The 19264-nt window shown below is 41.9% G+C and overlaps 1 protein-coding gene across 1 annotated transcript in view; it reads right to left on the bottom strand.

The window, feature by feature from the left end:
* The window catches only part of SH3RF3 (SH3 domain containing ring finger 3), a 246794-nt gene that overhangs the window by 48110 nt on the left and 179420 nt on the right, over positions 1-19264 (bottom strand). The window contains exon 4 of the mRNA XM_030279354.4: positions 14053-14421. Coding sequence (XP_030135214.4) covers positions 14053-14421 — 369 coding nt within the window. The remainder of the gene's footprint in view (positions 1-14052; positions 14422-19264) is intronic.

The following is a 19264-nucleotide window of genomic DNA, read 5'->3' as shown; positions in this document are numbered from 1 at the left end:
GGGTTGATGGGACTTGTAGTGGTTTACTTGAATAAAAAAAAAAAAAAAAAGAAAGTTTTTTAATAAATCTAACCATATGCTGTATGCACTTCCACATGCAGAATGGCTCTACAAAGTAGGAACCAATACCCACAAATTGCAGGTTCAGGCAGAGTATGTTATACTCAGCAAAGATTCTGAGCAATTCACAGGCCTCCACTACAGCATTTCTGTTTCAAAATTCTATCTAACAAGCAGTAAATATTGATTTTTGGAATTCAAAATTGGGGACAATTTTTGCACTTAAAATGACACTGAATTAAACTATGACACAAAGTTAAACCAAGACACATATTGTTACTTAATTATTGGAATTCAAGGTTACCTCATTCCAAAGAAGCCACATCATTATTAGTGTTCTGTCTTGAAAGTGCATTGCTGAGCTATATTGCTTTGCTGTGTATGAACACATTATCATTAGGAAATTGTGCAGCAAAATATGGAAACACTGCACTGTGATTCCATAGCTTTTGGCAAAAAGCAGCAAGATGTCTCATCTCTCACCAACATCTACAGTCAATCATGAAATTGTATTGACAAATACATCTTCTTTTTCTCATTATTTCCTCAAACGTTCTGGCTGCTTGCTCAAACAAAGGATCCAGGCAGCTCTTGGTTCTATGTGTAAAAAGCATTCTTTTCAGCTCTGTGACTAAGGCTTTATTAATACTGCCTGTCACGTCAGTGAGCTAGTATCAACTTACAGAAAAAACACATCAGCCCACTAAAAAATTTAGGGGTAGCTGGAGAATGATCCTTCATTTGTTCTGCTGAGCTGCTTAATGGGGCTAGGGATTGAGGAAGATGTTGGGCTGGCAGCCTGGCAGCTGCCTTGTCCAAGAGGTAAGTGAGAAATCAACCAGTTCAAACTTCATGTTGTTCTGCCACTGTATGCCTGCTCTGGACTAGAGAAACTGTCTCTAAGAAAATAGAAAATGCATCAGTCCCTACCCTTCCTTGCTAGGAAAAAAAAAAAGTTAGATTTTACCTCATGAAAAAACAGACCTTAATGAACAGCCTAAGGGTGCAACTGTAAAGGCAGAGGAGATCACAACAGGAAAGGATGGAATAGGACAGAATGGAGTAGAGTAGAATAGAATATTTATATTGGAAGTAGCCTGCAACAAGTACCTAATCCAACTGCCTGACCACTTCAAGGTTAAGGACATTGTCCAAATACCTCTTAAACACTGATAGGTTTGGGGCATCAACCACTTTTCTACGAAGTCTGTTCCAGAATTTGACCACCCTCTCAGGAAAGAAATGTTTCCTAATGTCTAGTCTGAATGTCCTGTGGGGCATTGCCACAGGACCACTCCCATGCATCCTGTCAGTGGACACCATGGAGAAGAGCTCAGCACCTCCCTCTCTGTTTCCCCTCCTCAGGAAGCTGTAGAGAGCAATGAGGTCACCCCTCAGCCTCCTTCTCTCCAAATTAGAGAAGCACAGTGTCCTCAGCTGCTCCTCTTAGGACATTCTTTTCAGTCCTTTCACAAGATTTGTTGTCCTCCTCTGGATGTATTCAAGGACTTTCACATCCTCCTTCCATGGTGGGGCCCAGAACTGCACACTGCTCCAGGAGAGGCCACACCAACACGGAACACAGCAGGATAATTTTGAGTGACTGGTGATGCTCTGTTTGATGCACCCCAGGATGGGGTTTGCCCTCTGGTGTCCCACACTGAGCCTGCTGTCCACCAGCACCCCCAGATCCCTCTCTGCAGGGCTGCTCTTCAGCCACTCCTCTCCTAATCCATATTTGTGCTTAGCATTACCCCATCCCAGGGTGGGGGATCATAATCCAGCATTTTGAATTCTTACATTTCCTCCCACTATTCACTGTCCAATGCTCCAGTGTATCTAATGCTCTGCAAGGCATCTTGTCCCACCTCAAGAGAGTCAAAAACAACTCCCACTTTGGTATCATCAGCAAACTTGCCAGTGGTGCATTCAAATCCTGCATCCTGATCATTGATATATATGCATATGTGTATATATATATATATACATATACATATATATGTATGACAGAATTGACCCTAAAACTGAACCCCAAAGAACATCACTGGTGACCTGTCAGCAGCCAGGTGTATCCCCTATTCACTGCAATCCTTTGAGATCTGGCCTTTGGCCAGTTCTTCATCCAGTGCATCTCAAGTCCACTCATTCCATGGCTGAGCAACCTGTCAAGAAAGATGCTGAGGTACAGTGTCAAAAGCCCACTAAAATCCTGAAAAAACTGTATCCACTTATTTCCCTTCATCCACTAGGCAGGTGACCTTATTATAGAAAGACATCAAATCAGTTAAACGGGACTTCCCTTTTATGAACCCATATTGACTGTTCCTTATGACTGTATCATTTTTTAAATGCCTTTCAGTAGTACCCAGTATAATAATCTCCATAATTTTTCCAGCAACTGAGGCTAAATTAACAGGTCTGTAACTCCATGGGTCTTTCCTAATGCCGGTTATTTTGGAGACTAGAAAAAGTTTCCAATCAGCAGGACCTCACTAAACCTGCAAGATCTTTGACAGATGATTGAGAGGGGTGCTGCCATAACATTCACTGGCTCCTTCAGAGCACTTGGATGTATCCCATGAGGCCCCATGGACTTGTGAACATTTAGCTGATGCAGCTGGTCCCTTACAATTCCAGTGTCCACAAATAGAAAATTGGTACTCCCACATTTGTCGTCCTCCAACTCAGGGGACTGGGAAGCTGAAGGTCTACTAAAGACTGAGACAAAAAGTGCATTGAATGCATCTGCTTTTTCTTCATCCCTGTTAGTCAGATTGACCAAGTACTATCAAGTATTCACCACCTTCAGCAAGTATGAGCCACATACTTTCTTTAGGCCTCATCTGAAAAAAAGAGCCCTTCTTGTTATTTGAAACAACACTTGTCAGTTTCATCTCTAATTGAGCTTTGGCTTTTCATATCTTCTCCCTGTGTAAATGAACCACAGCTCTGTACTCAGGTTCCTGAGAAGCCTCACCTTGCTTCCAGAGGTCATATAGTTTCTTTTTCTACCTGACCTAGACAAGGAGTTCCCTGTTCAGACAAGCTGGTCTTCTGCTCTGCTTGCTTGACTCACAGCATGGTGAAGTTCTCTGTTCCTGTGCTTCTGAAAGGTGAATCTTAAATACTGACAAACACATATGGACTCCAAAGTCCTTAAAAGCAGATTCCCAGGGCACTCTGCTAAGTAATGCCCTGAACAGCGTAAAGGTTGCTCTCATGAAGTCCAGGGAAGTAACTCTGCCATCCTTTTTTGTCTTTACAGTGAAAATCCTAAACTCAGCCATTTCATAAACACTGTATCCAAGACAGCCTGTCACATCCCTCATGAGTCCTTCTCTATTCACAAACAGCAAGGCCAGGAGGGCATCTTTTCTACTTGGCTCACTAAGTATGAATGACAAACAGTTTTCTCCTAGAAGCTTCAAGAATTTCCAAGACTTGTCACAGAAGTATGATATTTCCAGTTGATGTCTGGGAATTTGAAATCTCCCATAAGGACAAGGGCTACTGAACCAGGGACTTCTCCTAATTGCCTACAGAGTAATTCACTGGTGCTTACATCCCGACTGGGCAATCAGTAATAAACACCCTCTACAATACCTGCTTTTGCCTTCACCCAGAGGCTTTTCACCACATCATCACTAACTCTAAGGGCTGTGCAATCAAATTTCTCCCTTACTTAGAGTGCCACACCTCCCCCCCACCTGTCCTGCCTACTCCTGAAGCCTGTAGCCCTTGGTGCCAGCACTCCAATCACAGGACTCATTCCACTAGTGGCAATGATATCCAGCTCTGGGAGCTGACCAATGCTTTGTCTTTCCCGTAAGACACATGCTAAGCCTTCTTTAGCTCCTGTGATCCTCCCTCTGCACACTGCAGCAAAGTCAGTTTGCAGAGGTGCAGCTACCCCAGCCTGAAGTGGCCACTGCAGGCCACCCTGGGCTAAGCCTGACTGCAGAGTGATGAGTTCAACCCAAGAGAGCAGAGCAGTAGTCAAAGCATCATCTATTTGCCTGTTTGCACTGACAATGGGGCCTTCTGTGTCTTCTGTATTACTGAAAGCATGATCTCAAGTGCTTTCTATTAGGCTTGTACTAACATATAGTCCAAGGGATTAAGAAATCATGTAACTGCCATTCACCCTTGCTGGATGACAATTTTGCTTTCTTCCCTTGAATAATCTCAAAGATGTCTCCACAGTTCTGTATATATCTATCCACCTGACATTCAGTTTCTTGCCTGTATCTGGTTACTCCAATATTACTGCATCTGGTGCCAGCCTGGCACCTACAAACCCATTTACTTTTGCCTTTTTGTACAGCTTAGTATCCTATACATCCAAACTCTAAGTTAGAGACAGACTGCTTCCTGATTGTGCTCTGGCTTTTCTTTAGCTGCTCTCCCTACAGGCTTTGACATGACTATGTACTTTCCAGTCTGTCTATGGCCCTGCCTTTCATCATCAGGTTTTACTCCACAGGACCTGCTGTCCTTCCACACATGGAATTCAGCTCTTTTGTTCACATCTAGACATTGACTGTCACAGAAGTATTCTGTTCTTCAGCTTCATGTGTCTCTGTGCTCCTTACTATATTCTCTTGGTCACTGCTTGATTGCTGCTATGCATCTGAATGTTCACCAGCTTTGCATTTAAACTACAGTCCCTAACACAGTTGCTGAATCCTTTCTAAGCTGACTCTTTCAAGGTCCTGTTGTCTCCTGTATGTATCACTAATTAGCTCATATTATAAATTACAATATTGCTAGATTATTTTGCAAGATCGTATTTGCAATAAGATTTTGTAGAGACTGGTTTTTGCAAAAGAATAATCTCCTATTTCTTTATACTTCTGATTACCTGTGTTGGAAGCTTACCTTTCTACTCTTCACTCAATTTTATGTGCATCTCTCCAGTTACCAGTAATACCAATAATCCTCCTGGAGAACACAGCAGGCCTTTCTCCATCACAGCTGGTAGGAGGACTTAGTACATTTTCCTTCTTTATTTAACTCTGGAGCCAGGTTGTATTTTTTCTACTGTGATCTAAGAAACAAGGTACTAAACATGTCCTCCTTTTCTCTTCGTCTGCTCAGGGGAATGGGATCCAAGACAATGCTCTGATTTTCTTGTTTTCTGCTTTGATACCTTTTAGGAAATCTCTGTGCCACATCCTTTCTGATGGCACGTCCCTACACGATCCATCTTCCTTGTGTGGCACCAGACACACAAATAGAGCCATGCACAGACGTTACACAGGGAGGGCTCAAACACTGCAGCATTTGTGTCTTAATCATTCTTCAATCTCTGCTACTCAGCATTGCTAAAGCCTTATGGGTAGGAGATGTCTTTGACAGCCAGGATTTTAAGAGGCACATAGACACTTACTAATAAAAACAGGCACCTTGCAGAGTTTTCTCAGGGTGTCATTAAGTGCCTCACTGCCTGATTCCCAAAGATTTTATTTCAATTTAAGTAATAGAAGTCACTTCTGAAAATACCATTTGGTGCTCCTCTCTATCCTTATGAGCCTCTAATGCCTTTAAACATTTGGCCAGTGAATTTCCAGACGTGATCTCCTGGGTGATCACACGTGCACAACGCTTGATTAGGAGGCTGTTTAATGGGGGCATGCAGTTCTCTGAACCAGGCACTGCCAACTCTGATCCCATTTACTTAGGCCTGTGAACAGCCAAATCCAACTTCTTCATGCTCCCACTTCAATCTGGCATCCAGCAAGCACCACTTACCACTGTTTCAGCTCAACAGCACCAGCTCTTTTCCCCTGGACACTACAGACCCAGATGCCAGCCAGCAGGGAAAAGCAGCTGCGCAAAGGCATGCAGAAAGTCACTTCCAGATATTTCTGCACTAATTTCTCCTTCTTTGTGACCACTGGTAGCAGAGCAGCACCACCGGTGCTGTGCAAGGCTAAATCTTGAGTCAAACTCCCAGACTATACACACAGGCACGATGGTGCTGCATGGACAGGTATTTCACTCCCAGCTCACCAGTAGGTGATTATGTACTCATGGACTGAAGAATAATATTAAAAGGACTTTTTGTTTTTTTTTTTTTTTCTGTAAACGCAACAGCTTCCTTATGACCGCTGAAACACTAGTCCCGCCCAAAAAATATAACTGACAAGTCCAGAGACATCAGGCAATTAAAGGTAACAACTAGTCAGCTGGGCTGAAACATCTTCTCAAATTCATTCCCTTTCTCTTTTCCCATCTACACCTTCATGGAAGCATAAGGATGACTTGTTTACAATTCCAGCATATATTTTTCTTTCCCTTGCAGATTTACTTTAGATTTTCACCAGTACTTTAAGGCCACAATTGTGGTTTAATTTGAAAAGACATGATGCCTGTAGGGATTAGTGAAGTGCCTTGCAAAAACAAGGGACTCAGTCGTCGAGCAGAATAGAAGTGTAGAAGACAGTGATAAAACTAGGAACAGAGTACAATGATATTGCAGGTTGCAGTAGCCTTCACTGAAAAATAATTGTTGCTATCAGATGAATGTTCTTATCATCTAGAAAATTGCCAACCAGAATTCTCAGTTTTGACTTCAAAGAAAATCCTCTCTTGCCACAGGGCACTTATCACATTGATTAATTCTCAGGAAAAATTCTTTTAATGTCTTGAATGCATATTTACAGCTTACTTTAAATTTCTCTTTCATATTACTTTAAAATAAGAGAAAAACACCCATTCAACTCACATAAGTTGACATACCATCCTCTGGAAATATCCTAAAAACAGGCTAATGGTCTTTAAGATTCCTGTGACTCGTTTCTCTAATTTGCTGACTCCATAAAACAATGACTGTGGCAATCATTCTGAACCTTAATGTTCCTAGAAATAATGTATTAGCACTTAATGCATGGTAGTGACACCAAGTATTGATGAAAAGTGTTACATGCAAGATCAAGTAGCCTCATCAAATGCTAATTATCAAAGTGGGGGCTGAAATGGACTTACCAATTCTAGAGGAAGAATTTTTTTTCCCATAACGGTGTGTGGGAAAAACAAACAAATGTGCAGGATAACAGCTGCAGCTGCATAAATAGCTGCATAAATATCCAGTTCCTTCCTGCAAGGACAGGAGCTAAATTTATATGACTTACTGAGGGATTCTTACAGCCTGGAAGTGTCTGTGGCTGTGGAGGAAGCTGAGGCGGAGTATATGCCAGCTTTTTCTAGGACCAGGTTGGCCCTGATTATTTTTGGTTTGTAATAGACAAAAAACTCTAGATCATGTTTTCTCTCAGTAGCTGATAGAGCTATGCAGAGAGATGGAGAACCCAAGTAAAATAATTTCCTGAGCTTCCATTTCCCCTATCCTGAAATCTAATGATACCTGAAAGTTAGAAGAAAAAACCAAATATTTTTGTCATTTTCTTCTGAAGATTCATCTGACATTGCCATCCATAAAGGCACTGATTAGTCTGGCTCACAGCTTCTCAGCTCTCCCAAATGAGGACTAATTAAGCATCATGTGGATGAGCATAATGAGAATTATATTTTATTCAGCCTTGTTTCTCTCAGACTATACTCAGGGTATAGCTCTCCATCACAAGGTTTTAAATAGGTTCGTAATAAATACTTTCTTGAAATTCTGGGATCAAAGAACATGAAAAATCAAACACAGAAACACAAGAAAGCTTCAAGTGAAAGACCTGTAAAAGATGTTAATTTAATCCCACACTCAAAATTGTCCTTTTGATAACTGTACAACAAACTCATTAGGATCCTGTGCAATGCCTCCTATATGGAGTCTCCCTCCAGGGAGAAAATAGTGGTAAACAAATAAACAAACCCTCCAAGCAAAAAAAAAGATGAAAATATACACTTTAGTAATTTCTGCTCAAATGTCATACATGTACACATAGTGTGTGCTGGATGAACAGGATTTTACGGTATGGGGCAAATACCAAGACAGTGTCTCACTTGCTCTTGAGACTTCCAAACCAGTAGCTGACTGGCAGGTACTGTAAAGCCTCAAGATTAGCTGTGTGCAAAAATTATTTTAGTGGCAAAATGTTTTCAGGTTACTACCCTGAGGAGCACCTGGAAAAAAATATATTTCTTTTACTGGTAATGGGATTTCATGCACAGTTGAATAACCCTTTTAAAGTACAACTTTCTCTTCCTAGTTCCTGTAAAAAAATTAAGTTTTATGTGGTTCTTGAAAAATCTTTCAAAATATATTTGTGAAAAGGCATATAGTAGGAAAAAGAGAAGACATTGTCTCTAACCTGGTAGTTCCCTAAAGACAATTTTGCTTTGACCTGGATTCCTGGTAGCTTATGTAATCAGTCCATAGACTGAGTCAACTCATGAGCCTCATTTGCAACAGTTTTGACAAATAATGTAATATATCCCAATATGCACAGAGTATATTCAGAGACCTATTGGTAGCCCCCCCAACAAAGCTGCTTAGATCCCTGCCTAAAACTTTCTGTTTAAAAGAAGTTAACTCCTTCCCACCTATAACCACCACCCCCGCCCCCACCAAAAGATATATAGAATAGGCAATGTCTGGAATCAGTTATAAATAACTATGAATAGAACTGGAAATGTACAAAGACAAATAGTTTGTTTAGACCTTAGCAAAAGCTCTTAAGCATTTTTTGTGACATATTTGGATCTAAGTTACAGAAAGACAGGTTGGATGAGTATTTATTCTCTTTTTCCATTTTGACTGGTGCCACCTCCTGAAATAGCTGTCCTTGGTTTCACCTATCTCACTTATATATCCAGTCAGTTGTCATTCACAGTCAGCAACAAAGCAGGTTGGATAGAATTTGGACTCCCAGCCAAAGCTGAAAAATACTTCAATTTGACTTATTTTCTCAGAGCTTGTTGTGCACTTGAAAATTCAAGGTTCATTTTTAGTCTCTGCATTTTAGGTATAATCTGTATGCCTCTCGTGGTCAGCACATTTAGGTTATCAGCCAAGGCTCAACTAGAGTTCTGCTATTACATCTTCTCAGCTAAGATTCAGCACATCTAAATAACTGATAAGGACACACTTTCAAATGATTTATATAGCAAGACACTTCAAGGAACATTTTTCATTTCAAATACTGTCACTCTTTGGGATTGGGAGCATGCAGGACATTGTTCTCAGCTCTTCCTGAACATGTGTCCTCTGGTTAGAAGCTTGAACTAATACTTGCAGATACAAATTGACTTTGTGTGTGGTGATGAGTTGTTCAAAACACACACAGAAGTTCCTTCTGTGGGGAGGGCCCTTTCTTCCTCACTCAGCTGTTACCCTGGTGTGCACAAAGCCATGCTTCATTATTCATGAGATGCTTCTTCTGTCAAAATCCAGGGGATTTGGAGCAGTACTGACCCATGACCTTTTCAACTAGCAGGGACGAATAATTCATAAGGGGTGCAAATGGAAGCAAGACAAGCCATCTGAGGCCTAGGCATGATTACTTTCCAGGGGGACCTTCCCCACTCCCCAAGGAGTGTCAGTTGCGAACCTCTCCTCTACACCCGTCACCTAATTCATCTTCAGCTCCATCACAGATCTGAAGCAGTATTTACATCTTCAATAAAAATCCATTTTGCTAGTATGATAGGACATTCTGCATGATGGAAAGACATTATTACCTTTCAGATGGAGATTTTACATTTAATGAGTGATGCTCAGCATGCAGCAAAAAGCATACAAGAAAGTTTAGTTGCAGGTAAAATTTGGATTCCAGCATTGCCTCTTTTAAATTAAATGCTTTATATCCTGGCTGCTGTGGAATTCCAGTCACTATTTTATCCAGCTGAGGTGACTTCAATTTGATCCTTCTAGCTTTCAAGCATCCCAAAGTTTGTAGTCAGTGGAGATATTTTTTTTAAGAACATAATTAATTTCAAAATACATCTTGGCTTTTGGAAAACAGCTTAGTTGGTTCTGCTTAAAGAACAATGAACACATTATGGAAGGCCAGAAGTCTTTGATTATTAAATTAATGATATGCAGAGCTGCTTTCAAAACATGTGATTTCGTAGTCTGGTCTGCATGTCAGTGCACAATATGTAGAAAGCTGTGCCCTCCTGGAGGCTTATAATATTCTAACGACTCATAAAACAAAAAAAACCCCCAACATGTCAGCTCAGTGTGGAAGTCTGGTTTCAATTCACAAGAATTGACAAAAGCTACAAGAATAAAGCAATACTCATGAAATAACTTCTAAGGGGTGGAATTTATGCTACATTTATGAAACATGTAAAAATTGTACCTAAATTTTAAGTTCCTGCAGTAACTTAGGCAGTAAGCCCTAGATGTCTCTGTTTCTTCCCATGTCAGCAGAGAGAAAGCAGATGCTCCAGATGTAGGTGCCTCAGGTCTACAGGGAAAACTGATGCTTGTTTAGAGGAGACTGTTTCGCTGGGCACCAGCCGGTTGCCTTGAGGTAGGGGACTGGATGCCTTTCAAGAACTCCTGTAATTGAATTCTGCTTGTTCAAAGGACAGGCTATAAGAAAAACTCTGTTGAACTTTTTCAAAATGTATAATCCCCCTGCAAGCTAAATACCAATCCTGATACATTCCAGAGAAACTCATACTTACTAAATTGAACAAAATTCATTTATTTCTTTTTATGAAGAGATCTATTAAATAAGCAATGAAAAATGCCTGGAAATTAAAAGGACAGGATATAATGACACAATAAACCAAATTTACATTCTAGTTTAAAAAATGGCATAAATTTGCTAGATACTGAAAGTGTAAATTTGTTGTTTCCCTTATAAGAAATAAGCTCTGGCTGAATTTGCTGTTGCAAACCAGTAAGGGCCTGAGACGGTTAGAGACAACCACTCAAGGGCTTTGACAATGACATGCAGGACAGAGAGGTTCCTCTTCAAGTGAGGAAAGAAAAGGTGAGGCATTTTCCTGCAGCAGAGCTCACTGGTGAGTTCAGCAGCTACATGCACAGCCTTCCTGCAATTTGCCCATGCTCTCAGCGACGCCCCTGAGCACTTCTGAAGCAGCAGTAGAATCAGTTTGCAGATTTGTCAAGATGTCAAATGCTGAACAAGACACACAGGGCATTTACCTTAGAAATGCCAAATGCATTTTAGAACGAAAAAATCTGAAGACAAGATTCTCACTGCCCTGAATGCCTTGATGTAAGGGCTCATGGGGCCCATTGTTTATGCTACTCTGGATGGCATTCAGCCATGTGAATAAAAGAAAAGTGCTGAACTGATAGTCTGTCTAAGGCTGAAGCATCATTAATTGCTTCAGAGCCATGTCAGGTCTTAGCAGATGGCAGAGAAGAGACTGAATTTCTGACATTTTTAATTAACTTGTAACCCGCATTATTATGGGATTAATAGTTATATAGCTGTGCAATTTTAATGGGCATTTGGTAAGAGCCAAATTCTGTACTTTTTGTAGACCTAAGAAGGCTTACAAACAGGTGAATGCATGTTTGTAGCTCTTGTGATTTCATTGCTGATCTTACAAGCATTTTTCTGAAGGTTGCTCCTACAGTCAAGAGAATGTAGTGAAAACTTCAGCCCCACTTTTTTCCCCCTATAGATCCACATTCATTGCAAAGTTTTCAAAGGAAAATGTTTAAATCCCTCATATTAGAAAGCAAGGTTCCCAAAATCAGAGATACATATTAATACATGTAAATGCCACACTTGGGGTGACAGGGTGACTTTTTGACAAAGGGAAGCCTCTTTTCACTTAGGTTGATCTGAGCCACCAAGACTCTACTTCCCTGCCTGGATTTTGGCAAAGACACTTTTGACCACTTTTTACACTTTTGACTTTTGACCAGCAGTGATAGAGGCATGTGCTCATCTGCCTTCTCTCCAAACTGGTTCTATGCCCTGAGGCAGAACCACTCCCCAAACCTGTTCCCACCATAGGCTTCATTATACCCCTACCTTAGATGAGCTTTTTGACCATAGCACCAAGCACATGTCTTCCCATCTGCTGCAAAGGACCCAACCAAGCTTCCTGTGGGCTGGATTTAGATAATCATAACTTGTCACTGGGAACATCAGGCCCTTATTGTCCTCTACCACTGGTGTGAAAATGACAAAATTGTTTGAGAAATGAGTGGGGTCTCGCATAGCAGTTTTTCTGTTAAAACAGGGGAGAATAATCAAGGCACTTTTTGTTTCATAGTATAACTTTTGTTGTTTACCAGCTAAGAACGAGTCTTCAACATGACTCTAGCAAAATAGGGTGTGTGTTGTGTTTCTCTTGACTAGCAGAGGACCAGAAAAGCCACTATCACATCTCTATAAAGTCCAAATGTGTCACTTCCAGTGCCAAAAACCTGGGTGTCATTTACTTGACAAGTTTGAGACCCTCCCTCCTGTGTAGTGCTTGTGCTGCTTTACAGATGTCCCAGTACATCTTGACATACTGCTGCTTTGTGTGGGGGCCATATCCTCACCTTCACCTTCCTGCTGGGGACTGAAAGGGGGGGAAGACCTTACAGCACAGAAACCCTTCCTGGAAAAGGCATGTGGAAGAAACCCAGTGCTATTACAGCTGCCTCTCTGGCTCCTACATGTGGATGGGTAGTGGAGGGAGGTGAGCAGCTGAGGCAGGAGCAGAGTACTGCTCCACTGTGGCAGTGCCTTCTCAGTACAGTTTTGGCTGGCCCTGCATTGCTCATGGTGTACATTCGGGCCTCTTGCCTCCCCCAGAGTCCTTGCAAGCCTGTGCTGCAGGGGCCTGGGGCTCATATCATGGGTCACAGCAGGGCACAGCTACCAGGAGTGACCCCATGGTCTGGTGCAGCACACTGGCCTCACAGGGGAGACCCACCAGCACTAAAGATGAACATAAATGGGTATTTCTGCCCAAAGCAGCCCCTACAGTTTACTGCTTGTCCCTCTCCCAGCCATCTACATACATAGCAGCATGGGCAGTGGCTGTAACATGGATTGCTTCCTGCTCCAGGCTATCACAGGGTTGGCAAGTGATCCATATTTGTCCCTGTATGGGGACATGAATGTGAGGGGCCAGAAGGCATGTCCAGGGAGAGGAAAAGGGCAAGGATGACTTTTTTCAGCAGAGACATGACGTGTGGGAAGACCCTGTCCTGCTGAGGTTACCTTGGCACTAAGAAGCAGCACAGACTATGAGAAACTGGTCTATAAACCACCAGTGGGTGCCAATCTGCACACACACTGTGCAGATGACTGGGCAGGAAGGCTGAGGCAGAAGAGTTTTGGGACTGACTATTCTCCCTTCTCTTCTACACCTTCAAACTTCAAATTGCCAGTTGGATTTCTTTATCCACAGAAACAGTGGGCAATTGCAAAGGGTTTCAGTGTACCCCGGGTGAGTTTGGCTCCTGTTTCTGCCAGGGCTCCAGAAGCAGCCTTGGAAGCTCCTTTTGGGACCTCTGGGGATGTCTGGGAGGATGCTTTTCTGCATCCTCCTTTGAGAGGGGGAAGGATGGAGAAGGATGCACTCTCAGCATGTGTGATGGTTTAAAAACTCCTTGGGTTTTTCTGAACCCAGCAGCTACTTGGTGGGTACAACACTTGTCAAAGTGCAGCACATTTGCTCATCCTCCAGTGATCTGTACAGAAATAAATATTCCAAAAATCTTTTTTTATCCCCAGTGTGTGAATTTCATACTGACATTGCTACCCTGCAGAGTAACAGATGCGTTCAGGGTAATGGGATCACTCAAAATTGTTCCTTTCTACAACAGAAACTGGTGCAACAGTTGCATTGCTTCTAACAAATTGTAGGATTACTTTTTGTTTTTTAAAGTGTTGCAGTATTGTGAATCTAATTTAACCTTATCCTCTGGCTTCTCATGCCTGCCCAGTGATTAATGCAAGGACAGGAATGCAGATGCCAAATACTGTCACACTAGGATGACAGCACCTTGTGACTGCTTCATCTGAGGGTGAGCCACTTTTTAAGAGGTGACCCAAGGCCATGCCACCTGCTAAGGATGCCCAACCCCACCCCTGCACCCCACCTTACCTGGGCCGGAGCACTGGAGGAGAGGTGGGTCAGGTCCCCGATCCTGGCAGCTGCCCGTGGGTCACTGGAGCTGATGAGGACAGGGGCACTGATCTCCATGGAGTGCCGGTTGCTGGCGGCCTGGGAGGACTTGTGTGTCATGCTGAGGGCGGTGAAGGAGTGGCGCTTCTTGGCGTTCTTCTTGCCTTCCACCTGCCTCTGGGCTGCCCCGGCAGCGCCCGCACCGGCCAGCGTGGAGCACGGAGCCAGACCCACCGCCGCTGCCGCTGCCACTGCCACCGTCTCCGTCGCCAGCGGCATGTCACAGCCAGAGGCGGCAGCCGAGCACGTCTTGTCCATCTCCATGAGCTGCTTGGCAGATTCATTCAGCTGTGTGGGGAGGAAAAGGGAAAGAAAAAAGTTGTAGAGAGTGATGAGGTCCCCTCCACTGCAGAAAAGGAGGCTCACTGGGACCTCATCTCTCTCTACAACCACCTGAAAGGAGGTTGTAGCATGATGAGGGTTGGCCTCTCCTCCCAGGTAACAACTGACATGACAAGAGGAAATGGCCTCATGTTGTGCCAGGGGAGGTTTAGAATAGGATATTGGGAAAAATTTCATCATTGAAAGGATTGTCTAACACTGGAACAGGAAGGTGGTGGAATCACTACCCCTGGAGATATTTCAAAGACTTAAAAGACATGGCACTTCAAGGCCATGGTTTAGGGGTGGGCATGGCAGTGCTGAGTTAACAGTTGGACTGGATGGCCTTAGAGGTATTTTCCAACCTAAATGATTCTATGATTCTTTGAATTTATTTGGTTTATGAGGCCAGATGAATTATCTCCATTCACTTGTTAATGCCAGGAAAATCAAAAGAGGCAAAGTAATCATCCAGAAGAGTTAATCTAGAACCAGGCACCATTAATTGGTCCACATGAAGCTGTAACATTTAAAAAACACAGAATTCCCCAAAACAGCTTGTTTCCAGTCTGCTGAGTCAGAGCCTGGGGAAGGAGGCAGGAGTCTCTTCATCAAGGTTTTGCTATTCTCAGTTCCATCACAGACCTGTGCTTGATGTTTACCACACAGGGTTTTGATCCAAGGGTACAGCTTCCAAATCTTCCCAGTTTCATCTCCCTGCTTTCCACCTAACACAGGTTATCCAAATGCAGATGCAAACTGAATGCATTTTCCCTAGCTGTATCACCTAAACTTTGGAAGAGCTTGATGGCCACTGGAAGATTTGCTCAGGGTCTAGTTTAAAAACATGTTTTCATCAGTTCTTTCAAAGGATTTAACACCTGACCTACCGCCCATGAACACTGCACTAGGAGGCTCAGGCCAGCTTTCAGCCTGCTGTTCCTCATCCAGTCCACATTCACAGATAACCTCGTGTCTATGCAGGCCATAGGCATGCTGGGTGGCACAACCTTGTCACTGAAGTCTCTTACCTCCCAGCCTTCATAACTCATCCAGGAAAGCTACACTGTACACGGCTGGAGAGATTTCAGGCACACAGGGATGCTACCGTCACTAATGATACATGAAGTGCACTCTGAAGTCAGCTGGGATTTCTGCACAGCGCTCACTGCCAATACATCTTCCCTCAAGGGATGTTAACAGCTGATGGAAAATACCACATTTTACCAACAGACCTTTATATTAAACTAGGATGCACCGCAATATGTTTGCATTTAATGAATAAAAACAACATATTAATAAGGGAGCCACAGCTAATGCACACGGTGCTTTTGCATTCACTGCTATTCTGAGACCCACATAAACCAGAGGTGTATGTAATACTATTCTGGACCAAAACAAGACCATTTTTAAAATATAACTACTTTTATGAATTATGGCAGCATCCAAGAAACAGTTGAGGACAAGGTCTTCCAAGGCTCTAAATTAAAATAAAAATAATTATTTCTGCTACAAGTCAAGCCAATTTTGAAATCTAGCACAAGTGGAAATAAAAGGGAAAAGGAGAGGGAAGGGAAAGACAACAACAGAAACATGCAGTTAAACAAATGTGTAATTGTATAGCTTTTATAACTCCCAACCACTGACACCATTCTGTAAATAAAAGAATAGATGTTGCTAGCCTTAGGCTACCAAACTTAGTCCTCCTAAGTTTGAAAGCACTCCTGACTCCATGAGGACTCATTCAGTGTAACAGGCAAAAACCACAGTAACACCTACAAAGTAAACCTCAACTTGCAGGATCCTTCTTTCTGTGACAGCTTCCACTAAGTCAACCAAGAGCCTCCAATTAATGATGCTCCACTACTTTCAGAGCTGCTGGGAGTCCTGCAACCATTCAATTAGCAAGTCATTTTCCCAGCTGCACTGTCCAACTTGAGACCATGCTTACAGCCAGCACAGTGCACTGCACCTGCCAATTTTCACCGATAACAGCTGATCCTATTTCAGATTCTTCAGAAACATCCATTATTTCCCACTTCATCACACTCTAAATTGGTACAACCTAATATTTGCCAGCAGGCTCCAAGTTGCAAGGAAACCAGATGGCTCCCCTCCCTCAAGTAGGTGTTACAGCTCTGCTTACCCCATTGATGAAGATAGTCTAGCTGAGTTACTTGAAATATTAAGGAGAAAAGGATAAAGCTATCAAATATGTATGACTCTTCAACAGCAGAGGGTGAGGAAATTTTTTCTAATCAACAGCAAGAAGAAAAATAATATATTTTAACTCTTTGAGATAGGAAAAAATAGAGTAAAAAAAAGAATTTAGAACTTCTGATTTTACAATATGCTACATGTGGACAATGAAGTGCTCCAGCTCTTGATATCAAGCTCTGAATCTCTTGTAAGAATTAGATTTTAAATCCCACTGTCTGGAATCCAATTTAACACTGAAGCTGTTCTTTTTAAAACAATAAAATCCGTTATTTTTTTGTTCAAAGTGGCACCTAGTTGAAATGTCAATAAGAAAGCAAGCATCTAAATGAAGTGATAAAAAATAACACTGTATTGATATAAACAAAGTAAATATCTATATCAGTAGATGATTGAAACAGAAAGAAAACTCCTCCCCAAACAGTCAAACTAATGAACTTTTGAGAATGTCAGAGGCTTCTTGAAATACTGGGAAAAAACTATTTTGGTCTGCCAAGATAAAAAATGCTTTACAGCCTTACAACTTTATTTTTGTAGAGAACTGTTTTTAAACAGCTTTGCCCACAGATGCTGGAAAGTACTTCCCAAATAGGCTATGAATGCCAGAGAAAAGTCTGCTTACTACTTTGTAAAAGCAAACAATTCTTCCTCTTCACAAAAAAAACTTTTAGAAACCCCTTTTTAAACATAAACATGATTGCAAATTTCTTATTTTAAACTCTGAATATGTAAACAAGCATTGCTTTCTGGTGTCTGTCATCTGATCTTCAGGCAGATTTGCTTCCAGATGAGAAGCTTAATGGAAAGTTCTGACCCACAGTCAGTGTCAGGAATTTGACATTTCTGGAAGCCTGTAGCTCTTATGACAATCTCTAATACCAGAACTCAACTTTCTCACTCAGTTTTGATCCCTTCTCTAGAAAGATCCCATATTTGAATATGTTGTCCTGCTAAGCCCAAAGTGACTTGAGACTTATGCCCTTGAGACTGCAGAGAGACTGATTTTACCCCAAATCCATTCTTTATAAAGGGGATGCCTAGAAAACTTGACACAGGATTTAGAGGGATAAGGTTTGGATTTGAATGCCAAACCAGTCAAACATTCCCAGCAGCCCTGAAATCCTGTCTAGAAATGCAAAATCTTTCAACAGCAAGCCTTAATCTGAGTGACTTTATCATGCAAGAGCTGTGATGAGATGGTGCAGTAAAACTGTTCACAGTGTCTCAGTGAGTATTGGCTGTGAGGTTCTGCATGCTGAGATAAGGATGCACCAGTCTCAGTTCATGGAGCTACTGTGCCTATTTGTCAGGAAGATCTTCCTCAGCTGTGAGTAATCATACTGGAGACAGCTCCAGCTCATCTGGTTTTGGGAGTGAAGAAGGGTGGAAGTGGAATACCTCTGTGCACAGAGCCTTGTTCACCTCCAAACAACCTTTTCCTACAATGGGAGCAGTAATCAAGTGCTCTTCATTAAAAATTTGGTGGCCTTGATCAGGAAGCCATACTCTCCACCCTGCCACCATGCAAGCTGACATGACATTAGTGTCCAAGCAGAGAGCCCATGTGATATGAACTAAGGGAGAGGTTTTTCCTTTCTTCTCACTTTCAGGTATGACTGTATTAGATATTTGTGACTTTACCACATAGGTGACAAATATTAAGCTACATCATACAGGACTTCTCCACTGCCAAAATTATTTTTTATTAGTCTCCACATAAATCTCTTTTTTTTCTGCAGAATATATTATGGTGAGTTTCTCGCAGTCTCTGTTGCACGTGCTTTCATGTACAGATATACGCACACACATACTTCTAATTTCTAATACATGTGGGTTTAAAAGGGACCACCTGTAAATGCTTTCAACACATTTCTCTTTTAAGAATGAGCGAGTACAGGAGAGAAACTGTCATCTACATTGATGGTCCCCTGTGGGACCAAATATGTTCTTTATATCCCAATATGACTTAATGAACTGTAGTTTCAAATGTTATACACCTAGTTACATACCCCAGATGGAATGAAGAGTAAGGAAAATCCACTTCTTGTCCAGTGTGGGTGACAATTAACTCTAGGTTTAATTCAAATAGCAAATTATTACTTTGGAATTTATTGTTGTTATTATTTTGGAACAAGAGAGAAACATGGTAAATTTAGGTCAGATTTAAATAATTAATCCTTTCTACATCTCCCGTGACAAATATGCCAGTGCATTTACTAATCCATGTTAGTGGAAAAATTATTCTATCCCAGTTTAGACTTCCAAGGGACACTTTGATACACCGTGGTCACAACAGCAGCTCCTGGATTGTGGCATTTCCCTGATAGTGCTGTCTTCTGTAAGAAGGAAGACTATTCTGCTGTTGAATGCTCTTACTTTCTAGTCATTTAGGTCTGGGTAAGGAATTAATTTCTGACTGGCATCTGCCCTACCAAAGACAGAACCTCACTGTGTGGCTTACAAATATACTTCACTATGTACTTGATACTGGGCAGACCAAAGTGTTACTAATGTGTGACTAAAATGTCATTCTCTAAATAAGAAAAGATTGCTTAAATTCTCAGTTTTACACATGTGATTCAGTATTTTGATA

The sequence above is a fragment of the Taeniopygia guttata genome, chromosome 1 (genome assembly GCF_048771995.1).
Source record: "Taeniopygia guttata chromosome 1, bTaeGut7.mat, whole genome shotgun sequence".
NCBI lineage: Eukaryota > Metazoa > Chordata > Aves > Passeriformes > Estrildidae > Taeniopygia > Taeniopygia guttata.
The sequence above is the reverse complement of the archived record's forward strand: the minus strand, read 5'-3'. Positions and strand labels throughout refer to the sequence as shown.